General features: G+C 40.2%; 2 protein-coding genes across 2 annotated transcripts in view; one reads left to right on the top strand and one right to left on the bottom strand.

The window, feature by feature from the left end:
* The window catches only part of LOC141153361 (uncharacterized), a 99,898-nt gene extending 81,826 nt beyond the window's left edge, over positions 1–18,072 (top strand). Inside the window, exons 5-6 of the mRNA XM_073638069.1 lie at positions 16,676–16,875; positions 18,034–18,072. Of these exons, the coding sequence (XP_073494170.1) occupies positions 16,676–16,875; positions 18,034–18,072 (239 nt within the window). The remainder of the gene's footprint in view (positions 1–16,675; positions 16,876–18,033) is intronic.
* The window catches only part of HS6ST2 (heparan sulfate 6-O-sulfotransferase 2), a 469,232-nt gene that overhangs the window by 101,799 nt on the left and 339,672 nt on the right, over positions 1–27,761 (bottom strand). The gene's annotated exons all lie outside the window — the stretch shown is intronic.

The raw sequence follows: 27,761 nt of genomic DNA, 5'->3' as shown, positions 1-27,761 counted from the left end.
AGTGGGAAGAGCGAGGCTAAGTGCCAGAATTGGCACATCCTAAGGATGCGCCATTTCTGGGGCAGCTGACGGCTGGTGTTTCTAGCCTGGGAGGGGGCCAATATTCATGGCACCCTTACTGGGCTATTAATATCAGCTTCCAGCTGTCTGCCTAGCCTTTGCTAGCTATTAAAATAGGGGGGACCCCACGTCATGTTTTTGGGGGTTCCCCATTTTAATAGCTAGTAAAGGCTAGGTATTCAGCTGGGGGCTGATATTAGTAGCCTGGGAAGCTCCGTGGGTATTACCCCCTTCCCAGGCTTCAAACATCTGCCCCAGCCGTCTGCTTAACCTCCGCTAGAGACTAAAATTACGGGGAACCCCACGACAATTTTTTTTTTAATAAATCCTTTATTTTAACACTAAATGACAAGTACAGTAATCAACACTATCACTGTACTTCATATATATGTGACTGAGATGTGTCTATATATCTAATCTATGTGTGATGCTCTATTCTTTCTGTTATAAATTGTCGGGTACCAATGCTGAATTGCCGGCAGGCTTTTTTAGAGAGACGGTGCATGAAAACACTATTATTTTTTTTAATAAATCCTTTAACACTAAATGACAAGTACAGTAAGCTGAGCGCTGCCATCCAGCTTGTCATCCTTCAGAGACACTGCAGAGCGCAGGCATTATGGGAACTTCCGATTCCGGTATTCGATATTCTAAAAGTATCGGAACTCAGTATCGGAACTCCGATACCGCGAATATCGGTCGATACCCGATATTTCAGTATCGGAATGCTCAACACTAGTCATGACGGCTCCTTATACTCGAAACTTATCACAGCATACAGTAGTAAATCACTTTTGCCCAAAGTATTTCTTTCGAGTAGACTGATATAATAGTCACACACAGCCTTAGGTTAAATAACCATGATGAGTTTTTGATTCTGTGCACAAAAAAACGCAGCAAATTACCGTTCCGGCTAAGTGGATGGGATTTATAGGAATCTCATGCCCACTGTCTTTTTTTACGCAACGTAAATTGACCTCCAGTGCGTATATGAAATTCGCAACATGACATACCAAAAAAAAGACAAAAACTGCGATAAAACACATGTGAAAAACGCATGTAACCTAATTTAGCTAATTGGTGCAGAGAATTGCAACTTGAAAAACCCACCAAAAACTCATCTTGGGAACGCAGGTTTGGAGCACCGGCTTTTCGGGCAGATGTTGTAAGCCACAGTTGAGGGTCTCTGCTTGGTGCTTGCAGACTGAATGTGACTGTTCTGTAGGTCACAGCTTTCTTTAGCCCAAGTTACTCGTCTTCATGACTTGTGATATCAAATTTACCCTAATAACAAAATTCAGCATTCATGTACATTCTATGGAGTAGCACATTTAATAGAATTATCACAACCTGTTACAAATTCCCACTTCACACGACTAGCAATGCACTAATTGCTAATTGTGTTAAAAATGCTGAAACAGCCAACATCATTAAATCCTTCTTCTATCTTTACATTGTCGTTTTGCATCTCGGTATATATTGTGTATCCACCACATTCCCCTTCTCCTCTTACCTCTAGAATGTGAATTATTAGAGTCGATGTAAAAGTTTAATCATCTAAACCAGTTACAATCGGCGATAAGCCATAATCTGCAGCGATCATCACACTTTTATATTGCCATAAATATCTGAAACCACGCAGTAAATGAAGGCTGATAACAGCGGTTGAGAAAAGCATATACATGTCATTTATGGAAATATATAACGGAACATACTTTAATGGCCACATTTTCAGTGATATTCCGAGCACATAAAATGAAGATGAAAAAAAAAAAAGGGCAAGCAAATACAGTTATGAAGCAATATACTGTACATTTCATTGTTTGGTTTCCATCTGTTTACAACAGCAGCTAAAAAATACTAACGAGAGCAATCCTTAAGGCTGTGTTCTCACGATGAGTATTTGGTGAGTTTTTGATGTTGCAGATTTTCTGCACCTATTAACTGAAATGGATTACTTGCTGGTTTTTTTTTCATTGCTTTTTTGAGTGCGCTTTTTACATGCGTATTTATTGCATTTTTGATACAGCTATTTTTACTTTTTTAGTATGTCGTGCTATAAATAAAGCAGCTTTGTTTTTGATACTTTCTGATATTTAGCTTTGACAAAAAATTATTGATGTAGTCATATGCGGATAACATGCATTTTTTTTTTTTACCTGCGGATTTGGTGCATCTAATGCAATTCTATGGGGAAAAACTCAGCGTACCCGCAAGAAAGATTGACATGTCGCAGATTTCAAAAATGCACTGTAGCTCAGTTGAGGAAGCGTTAGAAAAAAATAAAGTGGCCATGAGATTTCTATAAGTCCCGTCCACCTTGCTGGAACTGTAAGAGGCTGCATTTTTTTGTGCAGTGAAAAATATGCAGCGTTAAAAACTCATCGAGGGAACTTAATTTTAGAGCTCATATGGACGAGCGCATAAGTTGGTACTATCAAATTTTTCATCGGATAGCACACTGATTCATAGCATTCAATAGTGCTGTTCAGATGAATGATTTTTTTCTGAGTCCGAGTGTCCAGGTTTCATCCAGAATACAAAAAAAAACCCAAAATAGTGTCTACTGCATAGCATCCATAAGCAAACCAGTCCACGTCAATAGGTGCATGGAAATTCCCTAGCTTGCAGAATAGGAAATACAATTATGCATTTCCTCTGCCAGAATATGTGCACCAGTAAATCAATCAGGTGAGATTTTGGATGTTTTTACACCTTATTATTTGCATACAGTATGCGGAAAAAAAAATGAACCTTTTTCCATTAGTGCTTTGAATCCCATTTTCATAAATTTTTGGTCTTTGTGTCTATGTTTACCATCAGCATTGTAAGAATTCCAAAACTATTCCATAAAAGTTCCAAGCTTTAAAAAGATATAACAGACAGCAGCCATGCATTATCCATGTTTCTCATGAACTGAATAGGAAATTTTGATCTGTGCCTCAGTTCAAAAATGCACATGTGAACAGACACATAGACTATAATGGGTACAAGTTTTTTTTTCCAGAAAAAACACAAAAGGATATCTGAATGAGGCCTTACTATGAACTAAAAGCTAAGTTTTAGCTTTTGCCCAAAATATCACTTAAAGGGAAGCTGTCACCAGGTTTTTGCTACCTCATCTGAGAGCAGCATAATGTAAGAAAAGAGACCATGAATCCATGACTTAGTTTACTGGGTGCAGCAGTTGTGACACAATCAGAGCTGTTAGATGTAGGATGAAGAAGACCTGAAAAGCTGCACACCAGGCTCACTAAGTACATTGTCTATTGACAGTGAGCTGCTTATCACGGGAGGGGGGGGGGGCGGAGTTGGTCTAGCAAGCGAGTGAGACCTAGTCCGGGCAGTGAGTGATAATCTCCTGGTGATAAAACAAACCTTTATTGTAAGTAAACTAGAGCACAAAGCCTAATAAGTGACACATCGCTGAAATCTGTGTTTCACTCCCTATCTCCTGCTGTCTTCAGATTACATAGCAAAAACCTGCTGACAGATTCCCTTTACAAGAGGATGTTATTTGCATAATTATATGCCCGAATCTATTGGAAAATAATTATAAAGCCAAATAGATGACGTGGATATATACTTTATGAATATTAGTAGGAATTAATTAAATCAAATGGGCATGATGAAAGCCATAATGTAAATGATTCTTGGGCTTTAGAAAGGCTGTATAAGAGCAATCAACGTTATAAGCATTCTGGGGGTAAATTGAAATCAAGTGATTGGCCATAAACATGCATAGCTGGTTGTGTTAATGGTAGCATGCCAAACTGCAAAGTCAGTGTCCAACTTGGCCTCCATTCAGCTTATTGCGCTTGCTGAACACTGAAGAAAATCTAAGTCTAGGAATTCATCCATAGGACATGACTGGAGTTCTACAGATCTCTGCTATTTATTGAAAAAAAACGCTGAGAATTTGGCCTTTTTTGTGTCTGGTGTCATTCATTTGACTGATAGAACAATAGACACCCTAATCTCAACGTTTCCATTTAAGGCTAAAAGTGGCTTAAAACAATGGTCTCCAACTTGTGGGTCCAAAGGTGCTGAAAAAATTGGAAACATACAACTTCCAACAAGTCAGGTAGGAGACCACTGCGTTAGGTGCCATAGGTACAATGAATATGCCGAGATGAGAGTTATACTTTGGATACCACTGCCTAGGACTTACGTGTTAAGAAATGAAACCAAAGATTTTCAAGCTAACGATTTGAAAGACTTTCCCCATGAAAGTTTTTGTTTTGACCTCAATTGTCTTATCATCAAACTTCTGTTGACTGTCTTTAATCAGTTGGTCATACATGGTAGACTAAAGGTAATCAAAATGGATTAAATCAACTATAACAAACATTCATCGAGTGACATTTAATAATTGACAGATATCTTAGCCAACTGATGGCATACTGTGATCATCTGGAATAAAGTTGCCCATGTTTGAAATGTTCAGACACTACAGTAGACGGATGATAGGCTTTCATTCATGAACAATCTTTCATGGAAAGAAAATTCCCGGAAAGATTGCCTATTCCAGAACATATATTGGCTGGTTTGAACGACTGTACCGGCCAATATGGACTAAAATGTTTATGGCTGATTCAGAGAAAGAATTAAGTTGATGGTTAAACAATTCTATCTAATATGTATGGCCACATTGAGTTTTGATTACCCTGGGATTATTGACTTTCTATACCCAAAGCTTTGACAGAATCTCAATGGATCCTATTATTACTCACGACTATATTCTGTTATAAATGATTGGAGTCCATTTGAAGATGGAATGAACAAAAGGCACAATGCTTGTGTGACCAAAGCCTAACCTGCCAATATGAGGTGCAATGTCAAGATGTAGCTCTCTTCCTCACCTCAGGAAATATGTAGGGGGCTTTCCTTTGAGAAGACTTGTCTTAAAGAAGGTCTCATAAATACCCAAGTGAACAAAACCTCCTCGATGTTTTGTATCAGCACAAGACAAATTCATGTCACATATTGCAAAAACTATTCTTCTTAAACAATTCTTCAGTAAAATATTCTGACAATACGCTATCATTTGTATTGTTGAAGAATAAATCCCCTACAATTCCTTCCTACGACAGCATATGAAACCCTGATTGTGGCCTCTGCAGGAGATGAAACCAGCCAATTCCGCTCCTTTCAGCTTGCAGAATCACAGTTCTGAGACAGGTCATGCTCTCTATCAGAATTGTGCAACCACACAGTAATACTGCCACATGTCCTATTACGGTTTTGTCTTCGGAGATTGGCTACGTGGTCTGTGCTGCAAGCACCTCCTAATGGAATTACATAATAGCAGGTATGTCATCTAAATCTGAACAAATTGGATTCACTTGTCAAATGCCATGGAGTCAAAATGAACAGAATATCAAATGTGTTATCAATGGTAAACTACAAAATGGCCTTGTAAGCGTTTTCTGAGATGGGCCACGTTCTCCTACTGTTCGGGACAAGTTGCCGGAAAAATTTCACATTCACTGGTAACGTTGTTGAATTGTGTTTGAAGCTACTGAAGACATAATCTGTATATTCTGAAAGCCAGTCGATAATGTCCTCATGACTTTCCGTTTCAGGCCAATAAGCCGAGTTCCTGTTCACAGCACACACTGGAATATAGTACATATTTTTGAAGATATTCTGCTTCTTCAACTCCAGCAGTAATATATAGGAGACTATTCTCTTTTCCTCACATACTAAGCTCATCACTGCTGTACTGTACGCACACTTTGTAGGAGAACCCCAAAGCTTTTGCTCCAACTTTCAAAAATTGCAGCAAAATAATGCATGTATGCTGCAATTGTGGCAACAAAACAGTAGTACAGCCAAAACATATGAACATAGTTTTACAGTTTCAAAGTTCAATGTTCTATGGCTTTCTCTCCTTATCTCTATGGCTCAGTTGTAAGCTGTGACGTCCTCTCACTATCCAGATTCATCTTAAAATGGCTGCTGCATTCCCTGCCTCTGTTTTTAAACATGATATAATAGTTTCTTCAGATTAGCTGTCCTATCCCATGAAATGTGATAGTTACAAGGCATTGTGGGGAAGACGAGGTCATGTCAGCCTTCTCTAGATGATGCAATCTTCTCCATGTAAAATGGTCAGTTTGGTGAGTTGCTTGAAGCAAATCAAAGATTTTTTTTTTATATACTTTTTTCTCTACTGTATCAATGAAACCCACATTTTTTAATACCACTGGATGCCTTAACAAAATTTATGCAGCTCCATCTAGGTTCTTTCCTGTTTGGCTTTGGTCTTTATGATTGGAATTTACTTGGGAGAGTTAGAGAACTTGCGGGAACATGGACCGCCTTCACGGAACTTGCCAGCTCATGTAGTTGAACAAATTTGAAATTTTTTTTACAAGACAATTTGGAGCTACACAAGTATATTTGAACATGTATTAAAGGGAACCTGTCACATCCAAAAACTCTATTTAACTGCAAATATAGATGCAATTTGCAGGTAAATAGTGTTTAAATTATATCTGGCAAGCTTACTGGAGCAGCGGCTACAGGAAAAAAATGGAGTTATATTCTACCTGCAGCCGCTCACTTCTAGTCATCAGATGGTGCAGACAGCTTCTACAGTAACCATTCACTAGACTATGGACAAGCTTTAACCATTCCTGCCATAGTGATTGACAGCCTGGTCTGCAGTTTATGTGTGTGTAAAGCAGACTGTCAGTGTGCAAGGAGAGTTATTACAACACATTCAATGAACAGAGATCGATGGCTGTAACTGCTCCCTGCAACGCTCCAATGACTGTAAGTGAGTGATTGTAGTGAGGATATAACTTCCTTCTCCCCCTGTAGCCGCTGATCCAGTAAGGGAGGCAGGCATGATTTAAACATTATGTATCTGCAAATTACCACGATATCTGCAAGTAAATATCGTTTCTGCAGCGGACAGATTCCCTTTAACCCCTTTACGACCTTGGATAGGTACATCCAATGTTGCCTCCCTCCCTTTCCCGGCACATGACAGATCAGCTGCCATGTGCCGGGAAAGATGCAGGCTCAGCACCGGAGCCAGCATGTTTCCGGAACATGACAGCTGATCTGATCATCAGTGGGTGGAATGCGATCCAACCATGGCTGTTAACATGTTAAATGCTGCTGTCAAACTCCAACAGTGGCATTTAAAATGGCTGCGCCAGAAGTGCGTCATAAGACCCACCCATCGGTGAGCCTGTCACATGATCGCAGGCCGCCGATGGGTTGGCATGACAACCCGGGGCTGCAGACCCCTGTGGTTGTCATAGCCGATCTGCTATGAGCGCCGCCCAGTGGCCGGCGTTCATAGCAGATGAGTATTTTTGTTACATGTAGTCCGTAAAGAAAAAATCCGGCACTCATTGAGTTGCAGAAAAAAATATGATTTATTAGTAAAGCAATCCAAACACAGTGATTTTTTGAAAGGATCCAGTGCAAATCCTATGGGCATTAAACCCCTATTCTCCACAGTGCTTTTTCATGAAGTGAACCATATGCAATCTGTCTGAAGAAGGTCCTTTAAACCAAAACGTCACTGTTTTTGGATTGCTTTACTAATAAATCAGATTTTTTTCTGCAACTCTATGAGTGGCGGATTTTTTCTTCATGGAGTATATGGAGTGGTATCCTATCCTGGCACCATATTTTTATAGAGCGTGATGTACATCCTAACTACACTTTGTTACATATAGCAGGGCTTTAGCCCTGGTATGTGTAGCACATGTGATCAGAAGATCGCAGCTTCTAGTGTCCCATGGAATCTATTGAAGTAAGTAAAAAGTAAAAAAAATAATGTAAAAAAATATAAAAGTTCAAATCACCCCCCTTTTGCCCCATTCAAAATAAAACAATAAAAAAAAAATAAAAAGTACACATATTTGGTATCACCACATTCAAAATTGTCCGATCTAGCAAAACATAAAAGAATTAATCCGATTGGTAAATAACGTAACGAGAAAACGCTGCGGAATAGCTGCAGTGCACAAGAAATAGGCTGAACTGGATGGACGCTTGTCTTTTTTCGGCCTTATAAACTATGTAACTATGTAACTATGTAAAACAAATCTAAACGCTAGAAATACGTTTTTTTTAGTCACCTCAGCATTGCAATAAAATGCAATAATGAGTGATCAAAACATTATATCTTGGCGTGCAAAAAACATAAGTCCTCACCCGGTCCCAAATACCGAAAAATGGAGACGCTTCAGGTCTCAGAAAATGACGCCTTTTTTTTTACAAACAACCTATACATTTTTGGTATCTACAAACTCGTAATGACCTGGAGAATCATATTGGAACGTCAGTTTTAGCATTTAGTGAACACATGGTAAAAAAAAAAAAAAAAATTGTGGAATTGCACTTTTTTTTGCAATTTCACCGCACTTGGATTTTTTTTCCCATTTTCCAGTACATGATATGGTAAAACCAATGGTGTCGCTGAAAAGTACATCTCATCCAGCAAAAAACAGACCCTCACACGGCCATATTGACAGAAAAATAAAAAAGTTATGGCTCTGGGAAGAAGAGGAGCAAAAAAAGAAAATGTAAAAACCCAAAGTGGTAAAGGTGTTAAACTCACCTGTTTAAATTGTTTCGTAAGCATGAGCCATCTAATAGATTCCCTTTAAAATGATAAAAATCTTTATTGCATGCGTCACCTGAAACAACGTCATACCGGCAGAGTCTTTCAATGTCAAAATGAACACTATTGTTCTGCAACCTACAACACCATGGTGTGGACAATTCAATGATGTGGAAAAAATGAACTGAAAATCCTTTAAGCCGTAATGAGTGAGTGTGTGAGCAGAACAATAAAGACGTATCAGATCCCTATCTAAGAGGAAATCATCAGTCTTCAGATGGACAAAGTGTCTAGTACTTACCAGAGGAGACGTGCAGGGATGGATGAGATTCTCTAACATAAAAATGGCCAGGTCACTTCTAATAAGGCATGGTGACGCTGATTGTTCTATCTGCCTCAGTAGTTGGTCCAGATGTTCCTATTACCGGGACCAGGTAGACTTCTCACTATTTAGCCTTCTCTGATCTATGGTGAGTGTACATAGATCACTGGCCCCATACTGAACTTGCTTGTTTTTATGGATAATAAACATACCGTAATGTGTGCTTAGCACTTGTTGGCCCTTTTGCCTTCACTCTGCGGTCCAGCTCACCCCAAACCATCTCGATTGGGTTCAGGTCTGGTGACTGTGGAGGCCAGGTCATCTGGCGTAGCACCCCATCACTCTCCCTCTTGGTCAAATAGCCCTTACACAGCCTGAGGTGTGTTTGGGGTCATTGTCCTGTTGAAAAATAAATGATGGTCCAACTAAACGCAAACCGGATGGAATAGCATGCCGCTGCAAGATGCTGTGGTAGCCATGCTGGTTCAGTAAGCCTTCAATTTTGAATAAATCCCTAACAGTGTCACCAGCAAAGCACCCCCACACCATCACACTTCCTCCTCCATGCTTCACGGTGGGAACCAGGCATGTAGAGTCCATTCGTTCACCTTTTCTGCGTCGCGCAAAGACACGGTGGTTGGAACCAAAGATCTCAAATTTGGACTCATCAGACCAAAGCACAGATTTCCACTGGTCTAATGTCCATTCCTTGTGTTATTTAGCCCAAACAAGTCTCTTCTGCTTGTTGCCTGTCCTTAGCAGTGGTTTCCTAGGAGCTATTTTACCATGAAGGCCTGCTGCACAAAGTCTCTTCTTAACAGTTGTTGAAGAGATGTGTCTGCTGCTAGAACTCTGTGTGTCATTGACCTGGTCTCTAATCTGAGCTGCTGTTAACCTGTGATTTCTGAGGCTGGTGACTTGGATAAGTTTATCCTCAGAAGCAGAGGTGACTCTTGGTCTTCCTTTCCTGGAGCGGTCCTCATGTGAGCCAGTTTCTTTGTAGCGCTTGATAGTTTTTGCAACTGCACTTGGGGACACTTTCAAAGTTTTCCAAATTTTTTGCACTGACTGACCTTCATTTCTTAAAGTAATGATGGCCACTCATTTTTCTTTATTTAGAATTTGTATTATGGCAAGAAAAAAGCAGCTAACAGTCTATTCAGTAGGACTATCAGCTGTGTATCCACCTGACTTCTGCACAACACAACTGATGGTCCCAACCTCATTTATAAGGCAAGAAATCCCACTTATTAAACCTGACAGGGCACACCTGTGAAGTGAAAACCATTTCCGGTGACTACCTCTTGAAGCTCATCAAGAGAATGCCAAGAGTGTGCAAAGCAGTCATCAAAGCAAAAGGTGGCTACTTTGAAGAACCTAGAATATAAGACATATTTTCAGTTGTTTCACACTTTTTTGTTAAGTATATAATTCCACATGTGTTAATTCATAGTTTTGATGCCTTCAGTGTGAATGTACAATTTTCATAGTCATGAAAATACAGAAAAATCTTTAAATGAGAAGGGGTGTCCAAACTTTTGGTCTGTACTGTATATATATATATATATATATATATATATATACACTGCTCAAAAAAATAAAGGGAACACTTTAACAACACAATGTAACTCCAAATCAATAACATTTCTGTGAAATCTACATGTCCAGTTATGAAGCAACACTGATTGTGAATCCATTTCTCCTGCTGTTGTGCAAATGGAACAGACAACTGGTAGAAATGATCGGCAATTAGCAAGATACCCCCTATAAAGGAGTGATTCTGCAGGTGGTGACCACAGACCATTTCTCTGTTCTCATCCATTTTGGCTTTTGTTTTGGTCACTTTTTCATTTTGCCATTGCTCTCACCCCTAGAGCTACAGTAGCATGAGACGGACTCTACAACCCACAGATGTTGCTCAGGTAGTGCAGTTCATCCAGGATGGCACATTAATGCGAGCTGTGGCAAGAAGGGTAGCTGTTTCTGTCAGCACAGTGTCCTGAGCATGAAGCAGATACCAGGAGATGTGGAGGGAGCCATAGGAGGGCAACAACCCATCAGCAGGACCATTACCTCCTCCTTTGTGCAAGGAGGAACAGGAGGAGCACTGCCAGAGCCCTGCAAAATGACCTCCAGCAGGCCACAAATGTGCATGTGTCTTCACAAACGGTTAGAAACCGACTCCATGAGGGTGGCATGAGGGCCCGACGTCCACAGATGGGGGTTGTGCTCACAGCCCAACACCGTGCAGGACGCTTGGCATTTGCCACAGAACACCAGGATTGGCAAAGTCGCCACTGGTGCCCTGTGCTCTTCACAGATGAAAGCAGGTTCACACTGAGCACATGTGACAGACGTGACAGAGTCTGGAGACACCATGGAGAGCGATCTGCTGCCTGCAACATCCTTCAGCATGACCGGTTTGGCAGTGGGTCAGTAATGGTGTGGGGTGGCATTTCTTTGGAGGGCCGCACAGCCCTCCATGTGCTCATCAGAGGTAGCCTGACTGCCATTAGGTACCGAGATGAGATCCTCAGACCCCTTGTGAGACCATATGCTGGTGCTGTTGGCCCTGGGTTCCTCCTAATGCAGGACAATGCCAGACCTCATGTGGCTGGAGTGTGTCAGCAGTTCCTGCAAGATGAAGGCATTGAAGCTATGGACTGGCCCGCCCGTTCCCCAGACCTGAATCCGACTGAGCACATCTGGGACATCATGTCTCGCTCCATCCACCAACGTCACGTTGCACCACAGACTGTCCACGAGTTGGCGGATGCTTTAGTCCAGGTCGGGGAGGAGATCCCACAGGAGACCATCCGCAACCTCATCAGGAGCATGCCCAGGCATTGTAGGGAGGTCATACAGGCATGTGGAGGCCACACACAATACTGAGACTCATTTTGACTTGTTTTAAGAACATTACATCAAAGTTGGATCAGCCTGTAGTGTGTTTTTCCACTTTAATTTTGACGGTGACTCCAAATCCAGGCCTCCATTGGTTAATAAATGTGATTTCCATTGATGATTTTTGTGTGATTTTGTTGTCAGCACATTCAACTTTGTACAGAACAAAGTATTCAATGAGAATATTTCCTTCATTCAGATCTAGGATATTTATTTCAGTGTTCCCTTTATTTTTTTGAGCAGTGTATATACTGTACATATACAGTACAGACCAAAAGTTTGGACACACCTTCTCATTTAAAGATTTTTCTGTATTTTCATGACTTTGAAAATTGTACATTCACACTGAAGGCATCACAACTATGAATTAACACATGTGGAATTATATACTTAACAAAAAAATGTGAAACAACTGAAAATATGTCTTATATTCTAGGTTCTTCAAAGTAGCCACCTTTTGCTTTGATGACTGCTTTGCACACTCTTGGCATTCTCTTGATGAGCTTCAATAGGGAGTCACCGGAAATGGTTTTCACTTCACAGGTGTGCCTTGTCAGGTTTAATAAGTGGGATTTCTTGCCTTATAAATGGGGTTGGGTCCATCAGTTGTGTTGTGCAGAAGTCAGGTGGATACACAGCTGATAGTCCTACTGAATAGACTGTTAGAATTTGTATTATGGCAAGAAAAAAGCAGCTAAGTAAAGAAAAACGAGTGGCCATCATTACTTTAAGAAATGAAGGTCAGTCAGTCCGAAAAATTGGGCAAACTTTGAAAGTGTCCCCAAGTGCAGTTGCAAAAACCATCAAGCACTACAAAGAAACTGGCTCACATGAGGACCGCTCCAGGAAAGGAAGACCAAGAGTCACCTCTACTTCTGAGGATGTTTATCCTAGTCACCAGCCTCAGAAATCGCAGGTTAACAGCAGCTCAGATTAGAGACCAGGTCAATGCCACACAGAGTTCTAGCAGCAGACACATCTCTACAACAACTGTTAAGAGGAGACATTGTGCAGCAGGCCTTCATGGTAAAATAGCAGCTAGGAAACCACTGCTAAGGATAGGCAACAAGCAGTAGAGACTTGTTTGGGCTAAAGAACACAAGGAAAGGACATTAGACCAGTGGAAATCTGTGCTTTGGTCTGATGAGTCCAAATTTGAGATCTTTGGTTCCAACCACCGTGTCTTTGTGCGACGCAGAAAAGGTGAACGGATGGACTCTACATGCCTGGTTCCCACCGTGAAGCATGGAGGAGCAGGCATGATGGTGTGGGAGTGCTTTGCTGGTGACACTGTTGGGGATTTATTCAAAATTGAAGGCATACTGAACCAGCATGGCTACCACAGCATCTTGCAGCGGCATGCTATTCCATCCGGTTTGCGTTTAGTTGGACCATCATTTATTTTTCAACAGGACAATGACCCCAAACACACCTCCTGGCTGTGTAAGGGCTATTTGACCAAGAAGGAGAGTGATGGGGTGTTACACCAGATGACCTGGCCTCCACAGTCACCAGACCTGAACCCAATCAAGATGGTTTGGGGTGAGCTGTACCGCAGAGTGAAGGCAAAATGGCCAACAAGTGCTAAGCATCTCTGGGAACTCCTTCAAGATTGTTGGAAGACCATTTCCAGTGACTACCTCTTGAAGCTCATCAAGAGAATGCCAAGAGTGTGCAAAGCAGTCATCAAAGCAAAAGGTGGCTACTTTGAAGAACCTAGAATATAAGACATATTTTCAGTTGTTTCACACTTTTTTGTTAAGTATATAATTCCACATGTGTTAATTCATAGTTTTGATGCCTTCAGTGTGAATGTACAATTTTCATAGTCATGAAAATACAGAAAAATCTTAAAATGAGAAGGTGTGTCCAAACTTTTGGTCCGTTCTGTGCACACACATGTATACTGTATATGCACATTTATATACAAACTGGAGATATATTCCTTGATTCATATTTCTTGATTTACTTGATACAACTTTCTAGAGTGAATTACAGTACCCTGTCATAAAAGAAAAGCTAAGCCCCTGGGTATAAGCAGTCTCTTACAGTAGACGGTGCACAATGTCACTGTTTTCCACTAGAAAATGCTGTTAATTATAGTCGGAGAGACGTGGCACCCCTATCTCCAGTTCACTGGCATTTCTCTTGAAATCCATTGTCCTCCATCCATCTGCCCCTTTCAATTACAGCGACAGCTGACTTTTTCTAAATAGTGACAATGCCAAGTGACCTTTAAAAGCCTTTGGGAGATATCATCAGCATTATTATTGTTTTGTACGCATATGATTAGCACGGGAAGGCCACACTTCCAAAAGAGACTTTCTGTGACAGCACAAAAGCTCCTTATGTAATTTAATGTCATCTCTGTGAAAGTCAGCAAGCCAGCAACATCTTAATTCACAATGCACAGCAAGTCTCTCCGCTGTCTCTTGGAATGTCATCTCCACGGACTTTAACGGGAGAAGACTGTTCCAGCACTTAGTTATTATACCTGACAAGTCACTCCATTCTCCAACTTTTTATTAAACACATTCAATGGCTGGCTGCAATTATGCTCATACCAATTTATACTAAAAAAAGGCAACTTATTTTAGTATTGGCAATAACAAAAAATAAAATAATCCTTCTTTCGACAGAGATGGGACCACTGTTGTGAAATAAAAAAAAAGATGTTTTCATGGGATTGATTGTGGACCTGGTGCTAGGGGCATGGCTGCAGGGGAAATATGGAGGTCTGGCAGAAGCCAACAAATCATCCTCCCATGCATAGATATTTAGAGACAGGACTTGGTCACACATTGTTTTTGGTGAAGAACATTCTAGCTACAACAACCAATCAATTGTTTTTGGTGAAGAACATTCTAGCTACAACAACCAATCAATTTTTAACTTTCTTTCTTATGAGGCTTAGTTTAAAATGAAAAGTGATCTGACCAACCATTTTTAAAACAGTTTTCATACATACAGTGTTATTTATTTAAAAATGGCCATGTGTGGGTGCTGTATGTGCAGCCGATGTAGTTGAATAAGGGTCTTGCAGTCAATGGAGCCCACTGCTTGTTAAAAAGAACAATGGTCCCTACATATAAGATGCTTTGATCCTTCTCATCCATGTCACAATTATTGGTACATTGTTATTAGTAATATGCAAATTGCCTCTTCAGCTAGAGTGAGGACTTGAACTCTATAGCGCCACCTATTAGAGGCAGAAATCCTACAAGTCACAATCTATCCTTTAATGAGTCTTGCAATATGACAGGATAAAAGCCAAGTCAGAATCTCAATTTGCAGATACGGTGTTTCGGGCTGTTGGCCCTCATCAGTGCAAAGTATGAGAACTGGTTTGGCTAGATGAAAGGCTCTGGACTGAGGTCTAAGGGGTAATGTTTCGCCTTGTGGATAGTGACATAGACCTCAGTCCAGAGCCTCTCATCTAGCCAAACCAGTTCTCATACTTTGCACTGATGACTGCCAATAGCTTGAAACACCGTGTCTGCAAATTGAGATTCTGATTTGGCTTTTATCCTTAGTCATATTGCACGACTCGTTAAAGGGTCGATTGTGACTTGTAGGATTGCTGCTTCCAATATGTGGCACTATAGATTACAAGTCCTCTGTCTAGCTGAAGAGGCAATTTGCATATTAAATTTCCCAGAGGAGCATTGCAAGGGGAATAAGCCTCCTTAACTTGGCATGCCAGACTTGGTATTACTAAGTGATTTTTCCTGAAAACCATAAAAGAGGTGGAGTTGGAAACCAAGAAGTCCACATACAGTCCATCAAAGTAGCCTTCATTGATTGTGACTGATCTTATGGCTTGGGCTACAATAAGATTTCCAAAAGCACAGCCTCAATGTTTCCCTTCTGAAATATAGTTGCAATTGACCTTGTAACAATTGTAAAGGAATGCAATAGTTGTTGTAAAATTGTCGGACGACTGTTACCATCCTGAGACTTTTCTGACTTCCTATAGAAAAGTTAATAGTTGGAAATGACTGGTGGTTGTAAGATTGCTTGAGACTTTTCTACAAAGAAATATTGCAGTAGCCTTGAAGTTTTCTTCCAATTTTTTTACCAATTGTAGACGGCATAAATATGTCAAGGAGCCTTAAGGTCAGTTTTTCTTAGTTACACCAGTACCGTCCATTCTGTACAGTGGGAAACATTATAAGCCTATAGGTCAATGAAAATACTTTTATGCCCAAAAATAACAAAAGTATTCTAGAGTGACACCTTTAGCCTATAGGTCCAAATACATAACAGTGCAGGGCTATGGTAAATCCCAGCTTTTGTAAATGCAGCATTGGATCACAGAAGTATATTTCCTCTGTCCTGGGAACTAATTTAACGATATACGGCCACGTTCACAGTATTTGGTCAGTATTTTACATCAGTATTTTTAAGTCAAAACCAGGAGTGGAAAAAATCTGAGGAAAAGTATAATAGAAACACGTCACCACTTCTGTATTTATCACCCACTCCTGGTTTTGGTTTACAAATACTGATGTAAAATACTGACCAAATACTGAACGTGTGAACGTGGCCTAACCTTGAGTCTACAGCATGGTATACAAAATTACATATGCAAAGCAAAGCTGGTTTGATAGTAAAACTTCAAACTGTTTTGGAAGGCATAAATCTTAGGGTCATAATTTATGAAAGGTTTCCTTTCTGCCTAGAATATTGTCTCCTGGTGAGGAGTAAAAAGGCAATATATCATCACAGGTTCCAAAACAAGAAACATCAATATATTTTGCTATGATCTGAGTGTCATTTTACTTTTATTTTTTTTACAGATCAAACCACGAGTATTACAGTACTGTGCTCTGCCCTCGGCAAGGCAGACAGAGGTACGACTGTGCAGAATTTGGTGAACGGTGTGGTTGACATAGGACGCGTCATCCACAGGAAGCAAGGAAGAAGGACGGCGATTGAAGGAAGAGAGGAGGCGCTGGATCAAGACCAGAGATGCCCATCGGACCAGACCACACCGTTTGTGAGAATAATAAAAAGGTTTTTTTTATGATCTGCAGAGGGGATTGGGGACTTTTTTACAGCATTCTAGTATGCTTTAAAAGAGGCCCTAATAGTGGTGGCTGTACTTTATATGGGGAAAAAATGGTGACAGGCTCCCTTTAATAATTGATTTGCAATCCTAGAGTTTGGTAACAACCACTATAAAAGATTGCCTAACAAATGCAAATTTGAATAAAAATACTCTGAGCATGTTTCTCTGTGCTGGGAAAAAAAGCCTGTGGCTTTAGATTCTCAGCATTAGTGTAAGTCCTAGCGGTCACAATCCTGCCAATCATTTTCTTAATGATATGAGATTACTTAATGGGATTGGAATAGCCCTTTAAGACTGTATTAACTTTGACAAAATATTTACACAACCAGTGGGATTACTGGAAGTTAATGGGCCCTCATGCAAAATTTCCAACAGGATTCCTCGACTATCATGGGTCTTTAATGGCTTTGGTTTCTTAAATGTGTCAAAGGCACCTTTCAGGGCCCCATGGATTCCAGGACCTGGGTGTGACTGCAACCAAAGCACCCACTGCAGTTACACCCATGTATCCAAATTGCCTCTTCAGGGAGGAACAGGACTTGTACTCTAGTGCCACCTATTGGAAACAGCAATCCTACAAGTCAATATCGACCCTTTAATGAGTATTGCAATACGACTTAGGATAAATCATATAGCAAGGCTCATTAAAGGGTCAATATTGACTTGTAAAATTGCTACTTCCAATAGGTGGCACAAGAGTTCAAGTCCTCTTCCTCTCTGAAGAGACAATTTGTATATTTAATTTCCCAGAGGAGCACGCAAGGCATTTAATTCTCCTCATACTGGCGTGCCAGAACTGGCATGTCACTCTCCATAAGGTGAAAATGTACCCCTTAAAACCATGTAACCAACACAGAGAAATCCCTGGCTCTACTATTTACGACTATATTTGCAAATGGCTGTGATAAACTGGCTGTGATGGATCCTGTACATGTTATGGCTGAGCCATGGTGGCCACATATGGACTACCACAAATTGCTACACTGTCTCTGTATTTTTGGTTACAAGTTCAGATGCAGCAGTAATCCCAGGGCTCATTCACACAGTGTACGAACATCCAATAACGTAAGTGTGTTCTTTTTTAAGAAATACTTTGTGTACGAGTCTTCCGATACAACTGTCTGAATCTATAGACCCCTGAAGAGGGTTTATGCAGCATGTTTGGCTAACTCAAGTTAAACAACTGAACACAGAAAGTCGTCCCTTGATAAGTCACTACTTTCCATCAAACGATCTGAACAATGTCTGATTGCTGTCAATTACTTCCCTGACTGAGCTTTTGATTCATTAGGTGTAATTACTGTAAAGCATAACAATCGTTAATCTTTCAGCTGTCAGTAATTGAGCAGAACAATATGATATATTTTCTGGCAAACTTGAGAAATGCATTTTTGAGAAAAAATACAAATTCTTCAAATGATATTGGTATTTTTGCAAAATTGAAAAGTTATTTCAGTCATTGAAAATCTACAAATAAATTGTCTAATACAATAGCGGATAATCTCTAGAGCAATAGTGCTTGACCAGCAACTACCAGTTTACTGGCCTGTACAGATGAGCTTGTAGCTTCCAGGCGAATTAAATTAGCCTCAAATTTCACAAAACATTTAGATTTGCCAGAATTTGATTTTTTTTTAAGATTCACGAGAATCTGGTAAGATTCCAAAATGGCAATGAACTGATAAAAAATGTCTTCTTCAGTCTGGGCACAACATGTGGTCTTCATTGGGCTTTCTTTGAGGTCTTTTGGAGCTTGGCATCTCCAGTGCTATCAAGGCCATGATGTGATGACATAATGTTGATGCCTAATCAGCGCAAAATACGGCAAAAACACCAAGGATGGCTCAGTAAAGACTGCACTGGCGATGGGACTCAAGCAGATGAATGTTCTGAAACGGGGACACGTGAGGGTCGGTGAGTGCAATTTTTTTTATATTTGTATATTGTGCTCTGGGAGTTTGGAGAGACCTCAGAAAACAATAATGTGTGTTCGATTTGCATCACATGAATTAAATCCAAGTAGAATTTCCTCCACAAATTCTATCGATCTGACGAATTTGGATTTCGGCAGATTCTCTCAACCCTACTGGCCCCACATGCACAGCTATTCCAGATGCACAGAGACATATGGTTGTGCATAAATTGCACTATATGCCTACAATACGGAATCGTAACACCTCAAGAAGCAATGTTCCACAGAAGAAGAGTATTCCCATAATTTGAGAGTCCAGAGGAAACTTTTGTACAAACTCTGGGCAAAAGACATGAGCCCTAAATCTGGATTAATCGGATGTCTCCAAAGGTTAGAATCAACATTCACAAAATGAAAATTCTTGATGATTATCTATTACTATTGTGTGATTAATATAATCATTCTTCACGTGGCAAAACATGTTTTCATTTACCGTATCAGTGAATTCTAATAGAAGAGAGAAGATAAGATCCGGCTTGTTAAAATGCATCTTCTGTAGATGAGTAAAACAACTCGGAATAATAAGGCTGTGTGCCCACGATGCGTTTTTGGTGCGTAAACGCTTCAGAAACGCATTGCATACCTTATCCCATGACTTCCTATGACATTCTGCAAGTTCTGTGCACATGGTCAGGATTTTTTCTGCGCAGATTTTACTCGCAGAAAAAATACGGACATGACCAATTCTTGTGCGTTTCTGCATGCGTATTTGCCTATACAATGCATTGGAAAAACGCATGGCAAATACGCATGCAAAAACGCGTCAAAAACGCATGTAAAAACCGCATGCGTTTTTCTGCCAAGGAGATGCAGAAATGCTCAGGAAAATTTCTGCTTCATTTCTGCATCGTGGGCACATAGCCTAAATCAAACAAGTGTTAAAAGTTGCAACGCATTCCAGAGCCAGGTCCTTAATAATTGCAATCATTAAGGGCCTGGCTCTGAAACACATTTGCAACTTTTAACTGTTGTATAAATTATTTTGAGTTGTTTTACTGCCAAAGTGGGAGGGACGTGGCATGCCAAGGAAATTTTTTCAAAATTGACATTACTTCAGTGGTGTAAATTGCTCATAAATGTATTCTATAGTAACATTTGTGGCGGAGGTGCAAACCACTTGTAAGATGTACCTAATTCATTAAGACTGATGTTGTACATGTTTCTTAAAGGCAATCTGTCAACAGGTTTATTCTATGTAAACCAAGAGCAGCCTAATATAGGGCAAGAAAGACTGATTCCAGTAATGTGTCACTTACCGGGCTGCTTGGTGCAGTTTAGACAGAATCCCTGTTTTCTCTGTTGTAGATATTGCAGTGGTCAGAATGCTGAGCTCTTTATAACCCCGTCCTCACCCCTGATTGACTGCTTCCTGTGCAAAGTGTACAGTGTCAGCAAGCTGCCAATCAGTGATGGGGACGGGGTTACACAGATTAGGTGGACTGCTGTGCATGTGAAACCTAGTCCTGCAGCAAACATCTCTTGCTGATAAAACACTGATTGTATTGAAACTACAACACACAGCCTAGTAAATGACACATCACCGTAATCAGGTTCTCTTGCTCTATATTATGCTGCTCTCAGATTAAATAGCAAAAACCTGCTGGCAGATTTCCTTTAATGAATCTGTCTTTTGTGTTTGCCAAGTAGAGATTGCGCAAAGCAGAAAGCCACCAGTTTCAGCTCTGAAGGACATACTGCTGCCCTAACAGGATAATTACTGTGCAGAATAAAATATAAGTAATATGTAAATTTTTAGTATTTGGGCACCCAGGATGGTTTTATACAAATTGCTGCATTTTTTTTTCTTTTTGAAAGGAGATTGTAAGTATTGTAATCACATCAAAAAGACATGTCCTTCCATCAGACACAGGAGCGGGTTTATAAAGCTACTAAAGTATTCTGTAAAGTATTAGGCAGGTCATTCAGTGTTTGCCTTAGCTGTGAGCCGCATAGATGTTTCCTTTTTATTCCTGGTCCCGGTTTGTGATGCGGGAAAACCCTACTGTGAACTGTTCATTCCTCCTAATGCTGCCTTTTCATACCTTTATATTCCCATTTCAAGGTCACTTATAAAAGCCTCTGTGAAGGTGGCTATTTGATCAGTTAGAAGCATGGGTGTTCCCTTAGGATGGCTACAAATTGGCGAGCCATTTACAACCTTTCAACTTGCATGAATTCCTGTTCAAGCTCTGTAAACAAGAGAATATGGGGACATGGGTACCGAGTGAGGAATTCAGCGCCAATAGCCAATGAATTCATTTCGAGCTACAAAATTGCTTTCATTTTTAACTCTTCGCAATCCTGAGAAATGGATCTCGGGGGCTTTCGTTGATTTTTTTTGTTTCTTAAAGCATTTGTAATTGGAGATCCACAAAGAATTGGAAATTAAGCCCGAGCCTTGTGCTATTTACAGTATGTGAATGAAATCACTAGAAGGACACGATAGGTACGGGAGACTCTTCTAAGAGGTATTTACATTTGATCTTGCAGATGTCCTTTCAGATGTGCAGCACCGACAGGATTTGCAATTAAAGTATAATGCTTGTTTTGCTCTTTTGGTCAAATATACATTTGTTCCTATACATGCCAAGAGATTTTTTATTTTGTAACCTTTTCCATCCTTAAATGTTCTCCAGGGGCTATCGAAATCAACCTTTCGTATAAAGAATTTTTTGATTGACGAGTGATAAATAAATGTGGAGATCCACTTTTTTGGCTTCTAGACACCTAGTACCACTTGGCTTCTAGACACCCTATGACCAAATGAAGTAACTACTTATCATCATGAGTGCATATGTACACAAAATCCTTTATTCCAACACCCAATAAACCAATATCCAGGTCAAACTGCAAAATAATTCCTTTCATCCACAATTCTACAGGAGTAGAAACATAAGATTTTGGTTGCATAAGGTAGAATTTTTCAAGCAAGGTGCAGTGGTTTGCAATTTTCCTGAGTCCAGGACTGCCAAAAGGCCAGGACAGGTGGCAGTGCTGTAAATTTCCCATGAAAATTAGGCGACAAGCCCACCTGTGGACAGCCACCCACAAGCCACTGGACTTATACAATGAATGAGCTCGACTAGAATGAGCAATCCTGGTTCTTAATATGGTGGCCTTTTTGAGAGACTCAATGGTGTTTCCTGGAGGGGGGTGGCTGGAGTGGAGGACTACCTGGGCGCAATATTCCTTAAGGGTGCAACATTTAAAAAAAGGTTTTAAAAAAAGTAGCAGTGGTATTGCTAGCACTAAAGATCCACATGCCTTGGACTTCTGGTGTATATCTCCAGTCAAGCTATTAGGCTGATATTCTTGGATCCTGGGGTAAAGTAATGCTCCCTTGTCCACCATTCTCCATCCTGTAGGCCACAGGCTGCTTAAGACCTGCAACCTAGAAGATGTCAGTGCCAAGGCACAGACAGTACAGAAGGGTCACTAGACTGCTCTGTATGTGTTGACACGTTCTGTGTTTAGGGGAGAAGAGCAGAGATGAGCGAACCCAATCTGTAAAGTTCGGGGTTCGTACCCTGGATTTCTCCAGGAAGTCCGTTTTACAGTTCGGGAGTCCGATGAGGAGAGAGAGAGATATTTTCAAGCTCCAAAGTTCGGGGTCCCCATTGTTTTCAATAGAGTTTGGGTTGAGGTTCAAGTTCGGGTAGAGTTCTGGTACCCGAACTGAACTTTGGACTAAAGTTTGGTCGGGTACCAGAACCCGAACTTCCATGGGTCCGCTCATCTCTAGAAAAGATAACTTGGATTAGGTGAATATAAACTAAATTTTGTTGTGGGGGGTTGAAACAAAGATTGTTTGGGACTGGTCATCATTGATTTATGTGGGCACTAAAGGGACATTAATATTTTCCAAAGGGGGTACCCAAGGTGTATTATTTGTTTAAAGGAGACAATTCAGAGAGGCATTACTTGGTTCAAGGAGGCACTTAGACTGACAGGGCACACCTGTGAAGTGAAAACCATTTCCGGTGACTACCTCTTGAAGCTCATCAAGAGAATGCCAAGAGTGTGCAAAGCAGTCATCAAAGCAAAAGGTGTCTACTTTGAAGAACCTAGAATATAAGACATATTTTCAGTTGTTTCACACTTTTTTGTTAAGTATATGATTCCACATGTGTTAATTCATAGTTTTGATGCCTTCAGTGTGAATGTACAATTTTCATAGTCATGAAAATACAGAAAAATCTTTAAATGAGAAGGTGTGTCCAAACTTTTGGTCTGTACTGTATATAATACACAAAGTTTAAAAATAATAATAACACATTTTGCATTGTCAAAAGTATTTTTTTTGCTGCTTAAAATCTACCTGGTTCCTCACATTAACGATTGAATTGAAATTTATATAAATATAACCCAAGGAATGGAATAATCAATCTGCCAAGTGACTGAAATTTCTTTCGCTCCTCTCCATCCCTACACACATTCATCATCACAATTTTCTTGCGAAAATACTTTTGGACAGTCGTATGTTTCATTTTTTTCCTCCACGTCCTAATTTCAGAAGGATTAAGTATTCCTATTACTCTGCAAGAGACAGGCCAGGAGAAAGGGAAATGTGGCAGCCATTCATCTTTCACAAGACTCATCATCCTGTGGATTTGGCAATTACTGCAAACAACACAGAATGGAGCTCAATAGCAGGTGAGTGAAAAATTGGATCTGACAGCACTAATTGAGCCCAGAGTCCCATTTACTGAAAATGATCTGGCATAATTAAAAATTCACAACTGGGGACTAGTTGTGGTGAACACTATACGTTATGGGTTCCCTGAAATACTCCGGCAAGAGACTTTCTGAATTTCGAGCTTGCAGACAAAACATCTCGCTCTTGAATGACAGTCTGACTCCTCTTTTAGTCGCTCAGGCCGAGAAGCTTTTCTCCAGCTCGTATTGACTTTTACACCGTTTGGATAACTGAATGCATCTATTCTATTTTAAAACACGCAGAGTCTACAACAATGGGACCTTTCATCCTTCAATAGACTTGTAAGAGGTGACCTATAATTAACTAGCCTACAACACGTCACATTTTAATATAAGTCTTGGCATCCATTACACTTCTATTTACATGTGCAATCATCTGCATGTGAAAACTATATGGTGATGAACGATCATTACTATGATCATTGGTCTCCGTATAGTTTACATATTCTCGTCCACACAGCTCCTGTTTACGTAAGGGAATGCGTTGCTGTCCAGTGATAATTTTTAGACCCGCACTAAAGATGGTTCATTTGCCATCTGATTGTTGTCACAAGGGGTCATGATTGGGAATGACTATAGTCACAGCTTTACTTAGTATGGCTATGTGAACTGGGTCATACTATGTCTTCTTTAGTCCTAATCATGCATAATTAAAATGGCTTACTAATGATTGGATTAATTGGTTATCTGTATAACCCAGTACTGACGAAAGGACCTTCCATGATCTTGGAAACCAGGGATCTTTACATCATGGTTATAGGTGGAAGGAGATGAACATCTGGGGTTACGAAGATGAGAAATAGGCTGTAGTAAATGATGAACAAAGATGAGAATTGTATTGGTACAATAAATAATTAAATGGCTAGGGATAAATTAGGAGTTGCATGGGGTCTGATACACATAATTTGCAATGTCAAAAAGTTGCTTGCATCTCATGACTTATTTTAGGCAAGAATGTCTCTCAATGTAAATGGTGTCAATATTAGCTTGCAGGGATATTTTATCCGCTAAGACATCCATGAGTCAATTAAAAAGATAGCACTAGTTGTGTCACAAAGTATAATTAACCTGACAGCTGATACATGCTGCCCAATTAGTGGGCAATATGTATCAGGCGCTGGCTGTATGAACTCAGCTAGTTAGGCGTTTCAAAGAAAAACGTACTCTAAAAGCTGAAGGTGACTGAGAGGCGCTGTAGACTAGTTGGACAGGCGGGCCCCTGGCGGCTTCTCCCTGTCCTGGATTGACAGGTCTCTGCCTAATAGTGTATGTTGGTTGAAACCTGTCAGCCTAAGGCAGCGTGCAAGGAGAAACCACCGGTGACCCGCCTGTCCAACTAGTCTACAGCACAGCTTGGTCCCCATGAGCTTTTTTTCTCTGAAACCCCGCAGTGTTTCAGAGTCAAACGTGCCTGGCTGAGTACATACAGCCAGTGTCCGATACATACTGCCCACAGATTGAGCTGCATGTATCAGTAGAGAGGTTCACTTTACGCCATCTGTTTTGTGACATGGATGAACCGAGTATTCGACTAAGTCTTAAGACTACCGAATTTGATCTGAGGACTCCCTCTCTTTCCACAATCAATGCATACTAACCAACAATTAAAGTGCCAAATCAGAACAATTAAAGGATATGGACAACTTTATGGGAATTTTTTTTTGTTTTAATTGCATGTATTTTTTTGACTGAAAGTAATTTCTACAATCGAGTTTCAGTAAAAATTTTGCACCATGTCTACAGCTTTTGTGTTGCTTCTATTGCAGAATGATTTTACTAAAAATCCAACAGTGAGATGATTCTGGTAGAAATGTTTATTACTCGTATATTCCTTCCTCTGAGCTCCTCTCACAGGACAGTTGAGCTGAACTTTGTGGTCATAAATTAGAGAAGCTCAGAAGAACAAGTTAGGAGCTATAAAATCTCTCATAAGAATAAATTCACTAACAAATTCTCAATTAACTCATTCTGCAATCAACAATAGTGTGACACAGAGGTTGTAGAAAGCAAACTTTGCAAAATTTTAAAGGGAAAAAGTAATACGATTCATGCTAAACAAACCATGGGCAACATAAACCGCTGCTTGGCTGCACAATTGCAACCAGGTATATTATTCTCTAAAATGCTCGAGGGTTTCAGAGAGAGTATACTTTGAAGACCCGGCTGGGTACCATAACTAGAGAGGAGACTAGCCCAGTTCTGATCATAGGTTACAGGTCTCTCCCTACATTCAAGGGATAGACCTGTCAATCACTTCCAGCAGCTCCTAGAAGAGCCGCCTTTTCATATTATGGTCCTCATCTGGATCTTCAAAGTGTATTTTCTCTGAAACTACAAACTGCTTTGGGAAGCATGAATCACCTGACAGATTCCCTTTGATGAAATCCAATTTTAAGAATTGTTTTCTTTTACAACAACTCAAGAATTTGTCTAACAGAAAAAACTTGCCCTCTGAAGGTTTCGATATCTTTTAATCCCTTATCCTGGAACTCTAAAGAAAACTTTTCACAAAACTTTCCCTGCAAATTCAAACTTTTAACAAGTATGTGAACATGTGCATGTCCTCTTCTAATTTTCGTTATAGGTCTGCTGTTCTTTGGGGTCCATTATTGTGTCACAGCCAGAGCCTGATCTTCAGGCAGTCTAGAGGGCTGGATAGACTGTGTCTGATCCACTTCAGTTTTTACTGAAATTTTTCCCATTAAAGTAATTTTTATGCCATTGAACAATCTTCTCTTCAAGTGTAGGTGGTTGTACATTACCAGATAGACAGATCAGGTATGTGGATGGATTGGACTATTACACTAACAACGATACTTAAAATAAGATGTGTGAATATCACCTCTACCAGACAAGCCAAAATATCAAGGTACATATAAAATTGTTATGTGCATTGGAGGTCTTGGGAACAAAAGGTTAAAAGGAAATAGAGAATTCCGTCTTTGATCTGTTCAGGAAGCTTTGTGCTATTTCTATATTGGAAAGATTCAGCTTTTGCATAGTGGCAGATTTACTAGGCTGAGTTGTTTTCATGCGTGTCGGAGCTATAATTCTCATCTGAAGGATGCTGCTCTGCTCTACAGCTCTGCCGAGTTAGCGTTCTGGCGATTTAATGCACCATCGACATTGAGCGGTCCGCCATGTTCCAGTTCACACAGAACACAGTCTTTGAGGGGCAAAGATAAGATTCTGGTCTGTTACTATCTCTTGACTATTGAACCAGTGTACTTGATATGTGTGGATGAGACTAGTGAGGCACTTACTGTAGAACAACCAAGATGTGGTTTCATAGATAAATGCTGCAAAGAACATTCTGCGGTTTGGTCTTGAGGCTATAGGCATGCAGTAAAATGCTTCTAAGCCGCTCACGGGATCCATATTCTGCAGTGCAGGCATTCAAGCTTTCTATGCTTAAGCTCCTACATATCTGGACCCAAATGATTCAATATAATGATAGAAATACTCGTTCCAAGACATTTAGCACTGTTGGGGCTGGATGACTTCTGAAAAGAGATACTGTTTTCTTTTATCACTATTGGTCAGTTTACTTTAACTTGGTTGTTGTCCATAATCTGATGCTTTCCATTCTGCGAACACATATCTGTATATGTTTATATCTTACCTGACAAGTTTTGAAGGCACGTATCCAGGAAGACTCATGAAGGGCAGGAGAAGCATAGCCACCCCATATTCTGTAGTCACACCTATCTCTACACCCATTACTCTTCTTTTCAAGACTGACTAAATGAAAAAATCCCCCTAGAATTACTGGCTTCAGGGAGGTTTCGGGGAGAATCGGTGGGGTCGTCTGACTGTTCCAGGAGTCTGGAAGCATCCTGGACGTTCCAGAAGAGATGACAAGTATGGTTCATGTGCTATTTGTTACATACTTATAACATTCTACAGATAATGCACCACACTTCTCCCTACACCTACTAGGTCTAATTTCCATACCTAATATTCGCTCACTCTTATGTATTGTGTAGAACTCAAGAGTGAAGTCGGGAGGACAACATACACATTAGATGGTCAGCCAGTCTTTCCAAATTTACAAAGTTCTAATATGTATGGGGGCCAATAAAACTTCGCAAAATTCAATAGTACAAACGAATAAAAGAAACTTTTA

The sequence above is a fragment of the Phyllobates terribilis genome, unplaced genomic scaffold, assembly GCF_046119375.1.
Source record: "Phyllobates terribilis strain yellow unplaced genomic scaffold, ASM4611937v1 Scaffold_7__3_contigs__length_470593459, whole genome shotgun sequence".
Classification (NCBI taxonomy): domain Eukaryota; kingdom Metazoa; phylum Chordata; class Amphibia; order Anura; family Dendrobatidae; genus Phyllobates; species Phyllobates terribilis.
This window is presented reverse-complemented; position numbering and strand designations above follow the sequence as displayed.